Source organism: Trachemys scripta, chromosome 1, assembly GCF_013100865.1.
Source record: "Trachemys scripta elegans isolate TJP31775 chromosome 1, CAS_Tse_1.0, whole genome shotgun sequence".
Taxonomy (NCBI): Eukaryota; Metazoa; Chordata; order Testudines; family Emydidae; genus Trachemys; species Trachemys scripta.
Genome location: NC_048298.1, coordinates 81,816,072 through 81,835,119, shown reverse-complemented (window position 1 = coordinate 81,835,119; position 19,048 = coordinate 81,816,072). Strand labels below are relative to the sequence as shown.

The window sequence follows — 19,048 nt, the reverse complement described above, 5'->3', positions numbered from 1 at the left end:
ACTCACCTTTTGGAACTCCACTACTGCTGTTGTGTGCCGCTTTGCATCTTCAGATACACTGAGCTCACTAACTTCCTTTGCCAAAGTTCCCTTGATACCAAGAAAGTGGTTATTCCTCCTAATAAACAAGCAACAACATTAAATGTTAGTAATATATTAATTAAGGACCTGTTCGCGGGAAGAGCTAGGGTACCTGGAATTCCTATGGACTTCAATGAGAATTGTGGGTGTTCAGAATTTCAAAGGAGCCTTGTCCTAGTTTCTTAAATGCTATTATTCTTTATAAATCTTTGCAGACTCTACTGTATATATAAAGGTATAGATAGCTTAATTACATCAAGCATTATTTTTGTTCTTCCAGTTGCATTAACTAAAAAGGCTTAGCTCGCTAATACTAGCGATCCAGAGAAAACTCTATCCTCCTGATGTCACTGTGACACACCCAATGGTCATATTGCTGAGCAGAGTCTGTGGCTACATCTACACTACAGGGGGGGGTGTCTATTTAAGATACGCAAATTCATCTACGCGAATAGCGTAGCTGAATTCGACGTATCGCAGCCGACTTACCCCGCTGTAGGGACGGCGGCAAAATCGACCTCTGCGGCTTCCCGTCAACGGCGCTTACTCCCACCTCCGCTAGTGGAGTAAGAGCGTCGATTTGGGGATCGATTGTCGCGTCCCGACGGTCCCCAAGAGGTCGATTTCTACCCGCCGATTCAGGCGGGTAGTGTAGACCCAGCCCGAAAAAGAGGCTTGGGCAGCTATTCATGACAGAAATGGTCTTTACACAGACATAGCAAGGGAGAAATATCCCCTCACAATAAGGTGTAGTCTCTGAGGCTGTATAGTTTTGAGGTCCATGGAACTTTAGCAGGCCAGTAGTCATGGAAGCAGCATTACCTTGGATGGAGCCCTTATACTTTACAGTCTTTGTTGTATCTGGAATTCTGAAGACAGAAACCAAAATTATTTTTTGGGTACTGTGTTACTACTGTAATCTAAAGTTACCTTCTTAAGAAATCTTTCACACTGCCTGTCCATTCCAGTATTCGTTGAAATTTCTCTTCATTCAGTGTTTTGTGCAAAACTTGAACAAAGAACTCAAGGAAACGAGGTTTCTTCCTGAATTTCATTACTATGTTAAAAATAAAATAATATGGAGTTATCATGTGCTTTCTTGTATTAATATTCTAATTGTTTTCTGAATTCTGCTTTATATTACTGCTTTTTATGAGATGATTTCTCAAGGCATATTAATATTATGTTCCACATAGACAAAGGCAAGCAATTGCTAATATTAAAATCAGATAGTTCAACGGTATACAGGATATAATCCATAAAACATTTTACTATCATTTAGGTTCCAATCCTGCAATGAAAACCGTGTTAGAAAAGGTAAAACACAGTTCTTACTGCAGGATATAAGTCTTATTTTGCCAATTCGAGATTTGTTTTAATTTATTTCTAGTTTATACTCTGTGCTATCTGGCCACACCCCTCTCATCTTTGTCACCAAGAAATTAAAAATACCTCTAGTCCCAGTTTAGTCAGTGTTAAAATTATGGTGAATTATGTTCATTTTACAGTTTTGTCTCCATTGATATTTTGGATTCTATTGCTTTAACCATAAGAGGAGGCACAGCCCAGATTTCATATACCTCATATTTTGTTTTGAAAACATGAGCAAACTTGAACTTCAAATTTTAAACTCCTCTTCATTAAAAGGGAGTTTCCTGTTGCAGAAATGGCGTTGCTTTTTATAGAAAAATTAACAAAACATTGCACTTTTTTCAAAATAGGCCCATTTTCAAGTTAATCAGCCAATGTGAAAAAACATCACATTTTCAGTAAAGTCATAATTTGTTACAAATATTTCATGCACATATAAATGCATCTCCATAAGAAACATTAATAACTATATTGCTTTCAAATGATAAAAGGATAAAAATGGAAAAGATGTTTTCAAGTTGTAAAGTGCTTATTACAAACAATGAAGAATAAAAATAACTTCTTAATTATACCTATTACTTTATCAATCTTGGATTTTAAAGAAAAGAAACATTGACAACAAAAGCAAAATCCAGTTTTCCTACCTTCCCTGTAGGCATTCTTTGTTGTCCAACATGAAATTATAGGGTAGAGAAAAAAAGGATCTTCTTGTCCTGTAATCTCTGGTCCAGTACCTAGATTGATGACCAAGTTAAATAAAATCCATAGGACATCTAATAACACAAGAATGGTATGATTTTTTCTTGAACTGCAGTTGAAGACCAGAAAACACCCCACTTTAGCCCATACTGTATGCCAGAGGTGGACAAACTTTTTGGCCTGAGGGCCACATTGGGATTGCAAAACGGTATGGAGGGCCGGGTAGGGAAGGCTGTTCCTCCCCAAAGAGCCTGGCCCCCACGCCCAATCTGCCCCCCCACACTTCCTGCCCCATGACTGCCCCTCTCAGAACCCCTGACCCATCCAATCCCCCCCACCCGCTCCTTGTCTCCTGACCGCCCCCTCCTGGGACCCCCGCTCGCTATCCCACCCTCCTGCTCCCTGTCCCCTGACTGCTCAACCCCTATCCACACCCCTGCCCCCTGACAGCCCCCCCGGGACTCCCACCCCCTATCCAGCTGCCCTCTGCTCCTTGTCCCCTGACCACCCCTTCCCGAGACACCCCCCCCAACTGCCCCCCGGGATCCCATCCCCTTATCCAACCCCCCCGCTCCCTGTCCCTTGACTGCCCTCCTGACCCCATCTACATCCCCGCCCCCTGACAGGCTCCCCCCAGGACTCCCACCCCCAACCCTCCCTGTTCCTCATCCCCTGACTGTCCCCCCAGAACCTCCACCCCATCCAACCGCTCCCTCCTCCCTGACTGCCTCCCAGGACCCTCCGCCCCCTTACCAGCAGCAGGAACTGGCAGCTGCGACACACGGCCAGAGCCAGTTGCGCTCCCCATGCTGCCCAGCGAGAGTGGCGGGCCAGAGTGTGGCCTGCGTGGCGGCATGGCTGCAGGGGAGTGGGAACAGCGGGGGAGGGGCCGGGGACTAGGCTCCCCGGTCGGGAGCTCGGGGGCCAGGCAGGACGGTTCCCACGGGCCAAATGTGGCCCGTGGGCCGTAGTTTGCCCACATTTGCTGTATGCTATAAAGATTTCTCACTACTATCGCTACTTTTAGAATTCTTATTCTTTTAACCTTTTCAGGAAAAGCAAGGGAAGTTATCTACAAACAGATGAAACAGACTAAATATTTTGAAGGCAATGTCTTTCAATGATCAACCCTGGTCACATTTCTCGAATATGAGAGTTACCCCATTGTAGTTCATAAAGACAAACAACTGTCACTCTTTTATAGATGACTATGACAGGGTAAACTCACCCCACACTGGACGGGGAAGGGTTAACGCCTCACTGTGGGTGGAGGTCACGTCCCTACTTGGTTAGCTCCAAGTGTAGCACCAGTATAAGAAGGAGCAGTGCAGCTCAGTCTGGGCTGACTGCTGGAGAGGAAGGCTGTGCTCCTGCCCAGGAACAACTGGCGCCTTGGACCACGGAAGCCAGAGGGGCCGAGACCCAAGCAGACACCCAGCTACCTGTGGACACGCCAGGGAGATCTGAGCTACAGGGAGTTGCATCAGCCGAGGAACTTGGAGACCTGAAGATGCACAGACCACCACCACCACAAATATCATGGTAGGAAGTAGCCCAGGGGAACTAGCCATTGTCTCAATGATGGTCAGCGTGTTGCGGATGGATCCCTGCTGATGCAGCGGTGGACACACTCGCCACTGACAGATGGCAGATGGGGGCCCACCCGGAGGCAAACCCAGGATATCTTTATTGACTTTAGTTGCTAGGCCTCACTGTCCTGTGAACCCAGGGTATCTCTATTAACTCTGGCCGCAAGGCCTCACTGCCTTGTAGTTCTAGTGACACTGGCCAATAGGCCTTGCTGCCCTGTGAACCAGGGAAAGTCTATGGACTCCAGCTCTTAGGCCTCACTGCCCTGCGAAGAAGGGCTACCTTACTGAATCAGCATGAGGCCCTATTGCCCTGCGGATAAGGGTGATTATATAGACTTCGGCCATGAGGCCTTACAGCCCTGCGGATAAGGGCAACTCGATTGAGTTTGACCCCTAGGACTCACTATCCAGAGACAGAGGGCAACTCAAAGGATGGGATGAACTCACCCCGCACTGGATGGGGTCCCCCCCCACTTCATCAAGATAACATTTTAGACAAAAGCAACCCAAGTTGAGCAACACCAGACCTCAGGCAAGATCTGATCAGGGTTGAGAGTATGGGCTGAGGAGTTTGTGGATTAAAGAAAGAGGGGCTAAGAGTGTGAGTGTGAGAGAAAGAGAGAGAGCAGAAAGTCCACAGAAAGCTGGAGAAGCAGCTGTGAGCAGAACCCTGAAGGGAAGCAGAAAGACAGAGCTTCTTGGAGATGCACTGTGAGGGATTTTTGAGAAAAGAAACTCCCTACTGTTGTTTCCACTGTGTTCAGAAAAGCAGGATTATACATCAAAGAATATACCTGGCTTGTATCATCAATTTTTCCTCCTAATGGAACAGGTACTAACATCTCAAGCCAAAAGAGCAACAATACCTATTTTAGGTACTTATGTAGCCACCACTGCAATATCTCTGAGCACCTCACAATCTTCAATGTACTTATCTTCACAATACTTTTGTGAGGCACAGCAGTGCTATTATTCCCACTTTATAAATGATGAACCGAGGCACAAAGAGAGTAAGTGACTTGACCAAGGTCACACAGGAAGTCTGTGGCAGAGCAAAGAACTGAACATGGGTCTCCCAACTCCCCAGCCAGTGCTCCACCACTGGACCATCTTTCCTCTCCTATATACATTATCTATGTTAATGATTATGCTATGCAATTTGCTGTTATAATAGCATGATTCAGGTAAATACTTTTCAAATCTATTTATTTTATGCTTAGCTGATTTAAGATACCCAATTCAATAATTCACAGTTATATTTCAGGCTTTTTTTTTTACATATTGCATTAATGAATATTTTTGCTTTAAAAAAAAAAAAACATTGCCTGTATTTTCCATACACAAATACAAGCAGATAGCTATATAGCAAGACTGAGTGCAATTTTTCAGACATATCTTGCCAATACCTATAGACTACTTTCTGTCTTATTGAAGTACGCATATTTGACAGTAGTCTACATGAATATATTATGTACCTAAACCCAGAAAGGATCTACAAGGCAACCCCTTTCCTAGAAATAAAAAGGATAAAAATTAAATAAAACAGAGATAGGAATGTGGGGAAAGAACTGGCATAAGACCTAGATACCATAATTACTATGACATGTATGTCTTTCATACATGATCAGATATTGTATCTTTTTTAGTTGTTCCTGTTAGTTTCTCGCTCAGTGCCATGGTAGCTAGCTCTTTAAGCCAGCCGAGGAGGAAGCAGCATCTATTTTCATCATCTGGAAAAGATCCTTTTAGACATTAGAAAAGAGGATGCAACAATTTCTTGATGTTGATTATGAGCACTAACTCTTCTAATACAATAAACACATACAGTCTGAGTGAACATGGAGATTAATACCCAGCACTGATGAAAGTGCTTTAAATATACTGCTTCAGTAATATACTATGTAGTTTTAGAAAGTGGCATAGGAAAAACTGGCTCTCTCTTGTCAAACACACCAAAGGGAAGTGGAGACAAGATCAGCTTTGAATAAGCATTTTGGGGTTCAAGAGTGGCTGCTTTAAATTTTAATTTGAGAAAATCTTCAAGAGAGGGACAGCCTGAATTGTCTTTTGTGTTGAGGCAGATGGTTTCCAGGTTTCTAGTGAAAAAGGCACATTCAGTTCTTTTCCCAATTTCCCTCTTAGATTGTCATCAGTGGGATGCTTCACAGTGTATATCCACTTACAAGAATCTCCCTCAGAGTGGTTTTTGTTACCATATTTGTTAATAATGAGCTCTAGCATAGAGCACACTGTGCTAGATGATCTAACTGTATTCATTAGGCTAGCTGTTAGCTGGGCATCTAGCATTTGTTATAAAGGCAGTCAACAGGAGACTTGCCTTTTGCTTTGTGTTATGTCTTTTATTCTGAATATCCGTTTTCCTAACCAAAGATTTGTAAATGTTCCTTTACCTTAAACTTTTCTGATTTAGATTTTGTGTTTATTCATTTAAATTTTGCAGATACACCTGCATAACCAAGCACCACACTTTAGTAGCACTTTGGCTATTGAGTACTGCACATCGAATTGTTGACAAAATGCAGTCTTCTTTAACATGGTACAGTATCTTATTAAATTAGCTACTTAATTTGAATTTAACTTGCATACCTCATTAGAATTCATAAGGACAGAAAAGGATTGAGAGATGAAGAAACAAATCTTCAAATAAGGCTGAAATATGTATTCTATTTAAGGATTGTGAAAGAGAATGACCACATCGCACCTTTAAGCAGGGTGGGTGGGTATTTGGCTGGTTGGCCGAATGAAGAGAACTGTGCTTTAATTGGTGGGGAGGGAAGACGAAAACTGCTGCAAAAAGGGTCAGCGTGGTCACTGATTCTTCCCGTGGGAATGAAGGATTTAAAAGGGGCAGCTCTGTGCCTAAATCCTCCTCTTTACACAGAGCAGGCTGAGGTACATCACAGTTAACATTCTGAGGAATCTAAGTGGCCTTGCTCAAAGCAGCATTCTTAATAGCAATTTTGGTGCTTTCGGGATCAGCGAGCGAATGCCTGGGTTCTGTAGGGCACTGCGGGGGGGAGAGGGAAGAAGGGGCTTGGAATTGTGTGATATACATTGTCAGGGACAAGTAGGAATATTAAACTTGCGATGGTCAACAACTGATCAAGGAGGCTGGGGAGCATCTGTTATCTTCCAGAAAAGCTGTTTTTCCCAGCAGTGGTACAGCTGGGTATGGGGGCACAGGCAAGTCTGGCAATTGGGCGTTGGCATTCAGACACATACAATACGTGTGTGCAACTTTGGGTGGTGAGTCAATATTAACGTGTTGTGATTTCATTCCAGATGTTGGAAGACCAGCCATGGAGGCGGTGGTGTGGATCTGTGGGCACAGGATTGGTGGGTTTTTTTTTGGGGGGGGGGGGGGGTTTAAGCACATAGGCGGACCAGGGTCCAGTGACAGGGTGAGCCTGCGTTGGCATGGAAGGAGAAGCATGTTATTGGGCCGGCTGATGCCACTGCTGTGCGCCGTAGGGGCCCATCAGTAGTCACCAACATGATGTGGCACACCTTGGAAAACATTATTTGGGAATGTGTAAAGGGGTTCAATTACTGCCCAGAACAAGAAGGGACTTGATGCAGACCTGTGTTGTTGAACATGCATTACACAGGGTCTGGCTGGGAGCCATGGGGCACCACCTCGTGGATAAGGCATGACAGATACGAAGAGGGGGTTGGGCAAATTCCTTGGGTTCATAAAAAGCTCATCACTTTGGACATCCTGAGGGCACCACATTATTCAGGGAGGATGGAGTTCACCTGTAAAGCTTTGGAACCCATTTGTTTTGGCTGAGGCAGTAAGAGATGTCTGGGAACCTGACTGGGTTTGAGGTGCAGGGGAGGCAGGCAAGCTAATTGCTGGCACCTCCTTGTGGCGGATGTCCAGTGCAGGTACTCCATAGGAAAGGTATATAGTGACCAGATAAATGGCTTGGAAAAGGACTTAAAAAGAGGGTTTGTTAAAAGGAACTAACGGGGGGCAGTTGGGAACTTCTATGATTGCTATAACAGGGAGCCAACCCCCTATTTTTATAGTCCACCTTAACCCTGTAACGAAGGGGGTGGATGGTAAGGTCCTGGCAATGGATTTGCTGGAGGGACCTGGCTGGAAAAAGAGGGGGAGCTGGTAGAAGTCCCTCTGGTAATTACAGAATAAACCTAGGGTTACACTTTTATCTGCCGGGAAGTCCCAGACATCTAATAATACAGTTGCGGCCTGATTAAACCCATGTCAAATGTCTCCTGTCCTTCTTTCGGCATAGCTGGACAAATAACCCTTCCTTATCTGATCCAACGTAAGGAGCAGCTAAACATTTCAATTGTTATTATTATGAATTATTTATGTATTTGTATGGCTCCACTCTGCTAGGTGATATACAAACACAGAAAAAAAGACAATGACCAAAGAGTCACATGTGACTAAAAATTCGTGATTGTAGTTCACTAATAGACTCTGAAAGACTAGACTTTTAAAATTTAGTATTTTTATGGGTTGGGTCAATTATATTTACTCAAACTTACTGCTGCAGGCACTCCTGCAGGAACTGTAAGTTCAGAATGGCCATAAATCATTGGATTCTCAAACTAGCTTGCTCTGAAAAAAAATCAAAGGCAGTCTGAACAGCTTGAGGAGGTAGGATATAGCATAGAGCCCCAATACAACTGATAGAGCTTTTAAGCTTGTTAGTGTTTGCTTGAATGCAGCAATCATGGTTGTTAATGAGGAATGAGATATTACCATTGAAAGGAAGGAAAGACTTGGTGAAAACAAATGCCATATGTTACTGCCAACCTAAATGAAACAACAGAAATCATATATTTGGCTGGTTATATTGTGTCCCTCATTTTCCCTCTTAAAAAACAGCCAAAGAACACACGAGTACTTATTCTGCAAAACCATTCTTGAATGCAAACCATGAGAAACAGTAGAGAGAGAAGGTAAAAAATACTTTGCTAAAACGTCTACCTGGTCTTGTCAGTTTGAGGAGGTTTGATTCCAGAGCTGCTAGGTTCTCAGCTGCTTTTTCAACTGCAGCGGCTTGGGACTTCTTTTTATTGTAAGGACTCTAAGAATGTGAAGTTATAAATTATTAATACTTAGAATTTATGTAGCTGTAGACAGCGGGTCAATGGCAGAGCCAGGAATAAATCCCAAGTCTCTTAATTCCCTGTTTGGTGTCCTAATCAATATTTGTTATTTATGTTTTTAATGTAATTTTTTCCAGTGACAACTTCAGATATGAAATAAACTCCACGTAAATTGTGATTTACAGATATCAACTTTCTGTACATTGAATTATTTGGATATAATGAAACTAAATCAAAAGAGAAAGTTAAAATGGCTTAGGATCTTGCCAGAGCTGTAATTTTTAAAAACATATTTAGGGGGAAATCCACTTAAAAATGCTTACAATGTGTCTGTTGCAGCTATGAGATGGTTCCCTATAGTTTGTGAAGATGGCCTTTTGCCACTTCTGAGAAGTGTTTTTATAAGGCGGAGGGAGTGACCCCTTTGGAACTAGCTGTCCCCAGTTCTCTCCTTAGCTAACAGATCCACTTCAGAGCTCAGTTAGAAAGTAGTTGCTTTGAGTTGTGTATTTCTTTCCTGTCTGAATGACATTCAGTCATCTCGAGAATAACTTATTCCCTTAATTAGGGCACTGAAGCGGCTAACTGACGTTCTGTAATTCTCACAGTGTCATGGAGAGAAGATTGAATGATATATTTCATTTGGGTGGGATGAGCTAACTGCTCCACTCCCAGTAAGGGAGAAATCTAAATATTAGTCAGATTACATCTCCCATGAAATGCCTTGCACTCACCACTTGGTGAAGGGAGGCAGAGCATTGGAGAGGTCTGTTTGCAGAGCATCATTGAAACTGTAGTCCTACTAGGGAGCCCAGTGAGGAGAATGGGGACCTAAGGCAATTAAATTATAATTCACAAATCACCAGAACAGCATGTTTGAATAGAAATACTTCAGATTTTAGACAAAATATTTTGGTTTTTGGACAAAAATCAGAAACTTTTAGAATTCTGGACATTTGATTTTTTTCGGAAAAACTGCTGGGAGAAGCCAGCCAGAAACTCAGTCAGCAATAGCAGAGGGGGGAAAAGCTGTATCAGGGACCTGGTGACTCTGATGTTATCTTTGTACACATGGTTTGTACAACTTTCTCTCTGGACATTCTTTCCCCTATGCTGATTGGCTGTTTGCTTCCACTTCCTCCAACCTCCTTCTTCAGGCTCTTTATTTCAGCCTGACTTCACCTGCCCTCCATAACCCTCATCCTTCCCCCTCCTTTTAATGTCCCATCTACTTTCCTTATCTCCCTTTTCAGCCAATCCCCTTCCCCCATCCCCACCACCAAATTAAACAGGCAAAAAAATAAAATAAGAGAAAGAAACAAAAAGTTGTGGAACTAACAGGACAGTTGCCTGTATATTGCATTTGTTCCCTCCAACCTTTTGACTATCTTCTCTATTTAGGTTGTAAGCTCTTCAGAGCTGGGACTGTCTCTTATTCTATGTTTGTACAGTACCAAGCATAACAGGGTCCCAGTCTTTGCTGGGAGCCCCAGGCTCTAGTGCAATACTACTACAACTACTAACAGGATGTAGCTACAAATGAGGGAATATCCCTCAAATAGGAAATATCAATTGCAGAGGCTAATTCGGGCTGACCTGAACATTTATGGTACCAATTGCTGTTATGTTCAGTAGGATTTTTTTTCAGTGGGCAGTAAGTATTAAAAAAGCCCTCTCTCCTTAGCTCTTAAATATCACAGTCCAAGGGTAGAGAGCTGTGGTCCACAAATTTGAGTCAGCACTTTTCATACCATCCGTGACTGACCTGGAGATGCTTTGTCATAACTTATGAATACTCTATGTTGTCATGCTTATTTGTCGGGGAGGGGTTCTATAGGACTATAATGGTTTAATACAACATGAGGCTGTCAGGAAGGGAAAGAATGGCTCAGAATGCCACCTTTCCACAAACAATTGAGGGTTGTTAAATGGCAATGCATTTTGCCACCTATTTAGTCAGCTACAAAATAGTTTATATCAGGACAAAATAAGCCTTCAAACACAGGAGATCAAAAGATGTCTGGCAGATTTTAAAAGGAATGCTCTTTAACAGAGGGCAGCTATTTGGGGGAACCAGGCAAAAGACAAAAGCACCCGCTGGAATCTCTGAAGATGCTTGACCTTCCTACACTACTATCAGAGTAGTAAGCCTGTAGGTAAGAAAGACGTGTGTAGACTGTTGTTTTAAAATCCTTTTCTCTAAATCCTTTGTTCCTACTGATAAACAGATTTTTAAAATCCGAAGTACTGTCTGGTCACAGACTCCTGAAGGGGAGCAAAACAAGTACCTAAACTCAGTCAGTCCCATAGGATAAGCACAATTGATACACAGGGTACTGTAGCCAAGGGCCCAGTGGGAAAGTGGAATTGCAAAACCCTGGAACAGATGAAGGCACAAGGCCTAAGACTTGAGGGGGTGCTCTGAGAGAGACCAAAAATGGGACATAGGTGCAGCTAGCCATTTAACTGTGACACCATCTTCTTCCCTCCCGAGAAGGGCTTTAAATCATCGCCTTCAGGAGTGAGAGACAAAGGGAGGAGCAATGGTATATTTTATTTCTCTTTAAGGAAGGATGATAGGAGCCACCCCTCCAGAGGACCATGAACATGACTGATGATTGCAAGGCTCACTCCAGCCTTCCAGATCCACTGAAGTACTGAGACTGCATGATAATCTCAAGGGAGGGCATATCCAGAGTCAATCCCTGTGTTATTCTCTTGCAGCCCCAGGCAGAAATGCACTCAAGCCTGAGAGGAATGAGGTGGTCTGTGGGGAAGGAAGGTGCCATCAACAGCACCTCTGAAGATGTGCAGCAGCAGCAATGAGAAAGCTACGTTTCTCCAGTTCAATATACTTGGGATACTACTTTTTCAGACTTTCTTTAGCTCAGCAGTTTCACCAGTTATTTATTTCTCTGTCATCTATAGTGTTTCTGAAGACATGATATGAAGTGCAGTATTCAACTATGAAAATTGTTTGATTAAAATTAATTTCAACTTTCCATGGATGTAAGTGATCTTCTATGTGATCTCTGATATGTTAAAGAATGTTGTATATCTTTAAATTTCTTACACTATGTTATATCAGCAATGTTTTGATGGGATGCTATTATGCAACATCCTACTTATAGAAAAGAAAGGGAAAATGAAAAAAAGATTACCTCATCTTCTGTTTCTGTGTCAATTTGCATTTCTTCAATACTACTGAATTTAGACTGTCCATGGGATGTTTGTGAAGAATCCAACAACTTTTTTCCATAGTTAATAATAATTAATGCTAGTTCATATTCTTTCCATGAACGCAGTACCTGTTAAACATCTATTAATTAAAATTTTTCCTTCATTGTTTATAACTGGGAAATATATTAATATTATAGCGATATTAGCCAATGACTAAAACTCTGCAAGCAGGGCCGGCTCCAGGGTTTTGGCCGCCCCAAGCAGCCAAACAAACGAAAAAAAAAGCCACGATCGCGGTCTGCAGTGGCAATTCAGCGGGAGGTCCTTCACTCAGAGCAGGAGTGAGGGACCTTCTGCCGAATTGCCGCTGAACAGCTGGACGTGCCGCCCCTCTCCGAAGTGGCCGCCCCAAGCACCTGCTTGGTAAGCTGGTGCCTGGAGCCGGCCCTGTCCACAAGTAATAATAAAGTACAGTGCAATAATATCAAAGTTTATTGATGAGGAATTATAAACTTGAATAATTTAGATTGGAATTTTCAAATCTTCCTGTCCAAGTGCCTAAATCTGTAGTTATGAATCTTAGTTTATACATGTAGATTTTCAAAGCTGTAGTAGGCACATTGCTGCTTTGAAAATCTGATTTGATATTTACACACTAACCCTTTTCTTCCATTACTAGGTGTTGTCTGCATTCCCCAGAGACAGTATCTTCTTCACAAGTACCTAACAACTTAGGTATGCCCTGAATTGGTCTAACTTTTCAGCAACCTGCTCTGGCTATGTGCCTTCCCACCTACTTTAAAAATACTCTGTTGTGCACTTAACCTCTTGACCAGGCCTATAATTCAAAATACGAGGTGCATCACCCATCCACCCCAAATGTTCAAGAGCCTTGCAGGCACTTTAAATCAAATGTTGACAATTCGTTGTATGCCTATGTTCCACTTCAAGATTTAATTAGGCTCCTCTGTCCCTATTAAGGCACATAAAATGCATAAAGAATTCTAGCATAGTTCCAGTTTCTATTTACTAAACCAACACTTTCAAACTAGGGTACCTAAAGTTAGGCTCTTAAACTCTTATGTAGGAATCTAAATAAAGTAAGTGGCCTAATATTCAAATGTGCTGAGCAGCTGCAGCTCCACTGAAGTAAATAAAGAACTTCAGGTGCATAGCAACTCTGAAAATCAGGTCACTTATTTATGTTCCTGAATATGGATGTAGGTGAATGACCGGAGGCTCTTACATTTGTAAATTTTGGGCTATTATTTATTAGAAAATAAGGTGAGTTAGGCTTAATGTCAGAAATGACTTATTCACCCAGAGGGCTATTTGTATGTAAAACTGTTTACCTTCCATCATAGTGGGACCAGAAGGTAGACTAGTGGCAATTTCCACACTAAGTTTTCTAAAAGAATGAGGAGTACTTGTGGCACCTTAAAGATTAACAAATTTATTTAGGCATAAACTTTCGTGGGCTAAAACCCATTTCATCAGATGCATGCAATGGAAAATACAGTAGGAAGATATAGACATACACACACACAGAGAATATGAAAAAATGGGGGTTGCCATACCAACTCTAACGAGACTAATCAATTAAGGTGGGTTATTATCAGCAGAAGAAAAAAATGTTTATAGTGATAATCAGGATGGCCCATTTCAAACAGTTGACAAGAAGGTGTGAGTAACAGTAGGGGAAAAATTAGCAAGGGAAAATAGTTTTTAGTTTGCGTAATGACCCATCCACTCCCAGTCTTTATTCAAGCCTAATTTAATGGTGTCAGTTTGCAAATTAATTCCAGTTCTGCAGTTTCTCGTTGGAGTCTGTTTTTGAAGTTTTTTTGTTGAAGAATTGCAACTTTTAGGTCTGTAATTGAGTGTGCAGGGAGGTTGAAATGTTCTCTGACTGGTTTTTGAACATTATAATTCTTGATGTCTGATTTGTGTCCATTTATTCTTTTGCATAGAGACTGTCTGGTCTGGCCAATGTAGATGGCAGAGGGGCATTACTGGCACATGAGGGCATATATTCACAGAAGAGATCCACTTCCTGGACACTACAGTGCTAATAAGCGATGGTCTCATAAATACCATCCTATACCGGAAACCTACTGACCGCTATGCTTACCTACATGCCTCCAGCTTTCATCCAGACCACATCACAAGATCTACTGTTTACAGCCAAGCTCTAATATACAACTGCATTTGCTCCAATCCCTCAGACAGAAACGAACACCTCTAAGATCCCTCTCAAGCATTCTTAAAACTACAATACCCACCTGCTGAAATGAAGAAGCAGATTGACAGAGCCTGAAGAATACCCAGAAGTCACCTACTACAGGACAGGCCCAACAAAGAAAGTAACAGAACGCCACTAGCCGTCACCTTCAGCCCCCAACTAAAACCTCTCCAGCTCATCATCAAGGATCTACAACCTATCCTGAAGGATGATCCCTCACTCTCACAGATCTTGGGAGACAGGCCAGTCCTCACTTAGACAGTCCCCCAGCCTGAAGCAAATACTCATCAGTAACCGCACACCACACAACAAAAACACTAACTCAGGAACCTATCCTTGCAACAAAGCCCGTTGGCAACTCTGTCTATATATCTATTCAAGGGACACTATCATAGGACCTAATCACATCATCAGGGGCTCGTTCACCTACACATCTACCAATGTGATATATGCCATCATGTGCCAGCAATGCCCCCCTGCCATGTACATTGGTCAAACTGGACAGTCTCTATGCAAAAGAATAAATGGACACAAATCGGACGTTGTGACAGGGTCGGTAGCTCACCGCTGCGGCGCCTCCTCCTGGTCGTCTCGGGGAATTAGTTTGAGCCAGTAGAGCACCCTCTTTGGGTGGCGTCCCGCCTGTCGTCTCACCTTTGTGGGGTGCACGGACTTGCGTTGCTCCCAACGTTCGGCGTCCTCTTCTGGAACACTGTCCTCCGACAGTGTCCCTTTGTCCATTCACAGCCCCACACCTTCGAGTCTGATCCTCACAGTCCAGGACCTGGCGTGGTTCTGGCCGGCCGCTCCCCGCGGCCTGTGGCTGTGCGTAGGGCAGCACAGCAAACAAAGGGGGGGAAAAGGGGGGGGGGGACTCAGGCCCACCCACTACTCTGAGTCCCAGTCCAGAGGCCTTCGGGCGACAGTCTCGCTGTCTTCCTTCTCCTTCCTCCTCTGACTATCCCTCTGGACCGCTTCCCCAACAGCCCTTCTCTACACTAGGCCTCCTCCTCCCAGGCCTGCCGCCTGGCAGGCTATGGAGTAGGGCCTTCTCCCACTCTCTCGAGCTGGCCTGCACTGCGCTGTCTGTGGTGATGGCCTCCCAGCTCTGGAGAAAGACCTTCCCCTCTGAAGGCCTGGGACAGACTGACCACTCCTGCTCTGGGCAGTCTTTTATATGGCTAAGCCGGGCCCTGATTGGCTGGCCCCAATCTGTCCTCTGATTGGCTCTCTGTAAGCCCTTCTCTGATTGGTTGCGCGTCTGCGCAGCTGCCTAGGCCTGCTGCAACCCACCCTCTCTGGGCGTGGGGCAGCCGCCCCACCACAGATATCAAGAATTATAACATTCAAAAACCAGTCGGAGAACACTTCAACCTCCCTGCACACTCAATTACAGACCTAAAAGCTGCAATTCTTCAACAAAAAACTTCAAAAACAGACTCCAACGAGAAACTGCAGACCTGAAATTAATATGCAAACTGGACACCATTAAATTAGGCTTGAATAAAGACTGGGAGTGGATGGGTCATTACGCAAACTAAAAACTATTTCCCCTTGCTAATTTTTCTCCTACTGTTACTCACACCTTCTTGTCAACTGTTTGAAATGGGCCATCCTGATTATCATTACAAACATTTTTTTCTCCTGCTGATAATAACCCACCTTAATTGATTAGTCTCGTTAGAGTTGGTATGGCAACCCCTATTTTTTCATGTTCTCTGTGTCTATATATCTTCCTACTGTATTTTCCACTACATGCATTTGATGAAGTGGAGTTTAGCCCACAAAAGCTTATACCCAAATAAATTTGTTAGTCTCTAAGGTGCCACAAGTACTCCTCGTTCTTTTTGCTGATACGGACTAACACGGCTACCAGTCTGAAACTAAGTTTTCTGTTAATAGTAAGGCACTAAAAGTCATCTCTGTTAAACTAGATAGGGATATTTCACAGTATAAAAATAAGCACTCCGTTTTATGACCTATTGTACCACAACTAAGATATTTTTTATTTCTAAAATGTAGTCCAATAAAGAATAAAATGTAAAGTTTGTGAAATCTAAGTATCGCAAAGTACAAATGAAAATGAGGTCACTGATTTCATCCAGTAAGTAACAAATAAATAATAATCTATGCCCTGAACATACTACTTAATAAAGTTTCTGATTTTTAAAACTTAAACAATAAACAGTATTACTAAAATGTGCTGATTCAAATCATGTCTGTAAAGGGTTTTTATACCACTATTTCTCACTTTAGGCTTTTATTCAAGAGCGCCAAACTTTTCTTAAGGTCAGATCAGTAAGATGAAGCTTTGTTTAATTTTTTCATGTTATCTATTGAGCCTTAAGTCTACAGTCCTAAACACAATAAAGTAAATACCTGTGCTGTATAAAAGGAGGAGCAAGCTATCATATGCTGAATACTCTCATAACAACTTGTCTGTTTCCTCTGTAAAGTAGAACTGGGGACTTCTTGCAGGACTGTTAGACACTTGATGAGGATCTGAAAGTACAAGGATTACAATATGAAGCCCTAAATCTGAAAAGATTTTCCAGGGTCAGTGCCTAGTAGTGTATCATCTTGTTATACTTGACTGTAAAACTTAAAAATAGTTTACTGAATACACAGGGTGAGATCCTAGCCCCATTGATACCAATAGTAAATGTGACCAAACTTTCACTCAAACTCTGCCTAAGGTAATAGATATAAAAGTTATAGATACATTATAGGTCTTTTTGCTGTTTTAATTAGTCAGAAATAAAATAATTTATGATGTAGTATGAGCTAAAACTCTGAGATAGATCTGTTGCAAATGGTTTTGAGCTGGTCAGAAATGTAAAAGAAAAACAAATTTTCACATAATTATTTTTGTTTTCCAGTCAGCTCTATGGATTCCCCCCCCCAACTTGTTTACAGATATGAAAAGTGCATATTACTAAATTACTGTCCATTAGAATAAGGATCTGAACACGGAAGCCATGTTTCAATAGGCTGGTTGTGCACTTTGTATGATATCACAGCCAATGACTACCCAACTGAGACATTATCATTAGACAGATACAGTATGTGAACAGAATCCCTCTGCCTTTTCCCAGTTGCTCTCATCCCCTCTCTGGTTTTAACACAGCAATTATGCTAGCTGTTTTAAGTTATTTAGCTCAGTCTAACCATAAACTGGAATCTATTTTTGTTTTTATTTCTTGATCACGAGTCTTTGGATGCTGCCAACAATATGTTTAACTGAATCCTTGAGGAAACTAAATAGTTTTATGCCAAACACAGAAATGGAGAGAAGGGGCTCAAGTAGTCATTCAGTTTTCATTTGGAAGATGCTTGCTTTTAGAAAGGAGCTTTGTTTTTAAAAGAAAACATCTCTCCATTGAAAACACAAAGTGAATTATCAAGACATCATGGGACAAAGTTCTAGCTTAAAGAGAGAAGATGACTAGGATATCAGAGTCAAGCACTGAAACAATTGGCAAATACGCTCTTGTTTCCCTCAACACTACTGTTTGTAAATGGAATATAGTTAGAGGTAATGGCTCAGTGGTTTAAATCCGCCACAGTACCCAATCAACTCAATGGAATTACTCTGAATTTACACTAGCATATCTGAGAAAAGAATGTAGATTCATGGATTTTAAGCCTGACAGTACTTGACATACATAGAATAAATACGTTGTTTGTTGTGAAGTTATCAAAAGCATTAAAAATTCTGCTCTCGATAAGCTCCTAAGAACACACATCCCACAAGTTTCGTTCACCTTCTGTCTACTTCATTATATATTAATTTTTAAATTCAGAAGATTTGTAGGCAAGTTGCCTCTCTTTTAAATGTTCTTACCTGAACTACTGGCACTGAAGCAATCTTATGATAGATAATCGGAGCAAGGAGACCATAACATTGAACAACAGATTGCAGGGCATAATTTGCATCATTTAACCAATTACTGAGTTCAATCGCCGCTACCATTCTCTCACATTCAGCTAGTCTAGCAACCTGTAAATGAACAAATATTTTTTCATTCAGATGTAAATTCTGTTGTTTAAATTACTTATCTCAGAGGATGGAAGAAGAAAGATATTTTGTGTCTTAAGCAGCAGTATAAATGCTAGGATGTAGGATGTCTGAATTTGGAATAATCATTACAGTGATCCCTGCTAGAAGTATATAAGGGAAAGTAGCATTGTTCATGACTCCAAAGGTAGACTGTGACTTTGAACTAATTGTATGTTTTGACTATACGCTTACAAAGCCTGGGACTCAACCTCAGTTGCTTTTTTACTGAGCAAGGAAAGAGGCTGTGGCACCAAAAAAAAAAAACTTAGCTAAGTAGAAATTTCACATGCTAATCGCTCACATTTAATTGATGGGAAGGTATCAACTCCTTTCTCGACCTGACATTTTAGGTCCCAATTCTGCAGTTCTTGCTCGTGTGTGCAGGTCCAGTGAAGTCATTGATATGCAGAGGTGAAAGTAAGCCGGTACGGTACAGCATACCGGCAAGAGCCAGTACACCGCCAACCATACTGGCAGGGAGCAGCTTCCCCTGGCCAGTGATTTAAAGAGCCTGGGGCTCCTGGCAGCAGCCAGAGCCCCGGGCCCTTTAAATCGCCGTCAGAGCCCTGCTGCTGGAGCCCCAGGGTAGCGGCGGCAGCTGGGAGCCCCTGGGGCTCCGTCAGGGATTTAAAGGGCCCGGAGCTCTGCTGCAGTAGCGACGGCTGGAGCCCCAGGCCCTTTAAATTGCCACCAAAGCCCCGGGGCTCTGTCAATGAT

The 19,048-nt window shown here is 42.4% G+C and overlaps 1 protein-coding gene across 1 annotated transcript in view; it reads right to left on the bottom strand.

Annotated features, from left to right (window-relative positions):
• CFAP54 (cilia and flagella associated protein 54) overlaps positions 1–19,048 on the bottom strand; it is a 196,912-nt gene that overhangs the window by 93,494 nt on the left and 84,370 nt on the right. The window contains exons 26-32 of the mRNA XM_034774729.1: positions 18,116–18,271; positions 16,651–16,773; positions 12,011–12,157; positions 8,728–8,827; positions 2,097–2,186; positions 1,012–1,138; positions 7–118 (exon numbers count right to left, since the gene is read on the bottom strand). Coding sequence (XP_034630620.1) covers positions 7–118; positions 1,012–1,138; positions 2,097–2,186; positions 8,728–8,827; positions 12,011–12,157; positions 16,651–16,773; positions 18,116–18,271 — 855 coding nt within the window. The remainder of the gene's footprint in view (positions 1–6; positions 119–1,011; positions 1,139–2,096; positions 2,187–8,727; positions 8,828–12,010; positions 12,158–16,650; positions 16,774–18,115; positions 18,272–19,048) is intronic.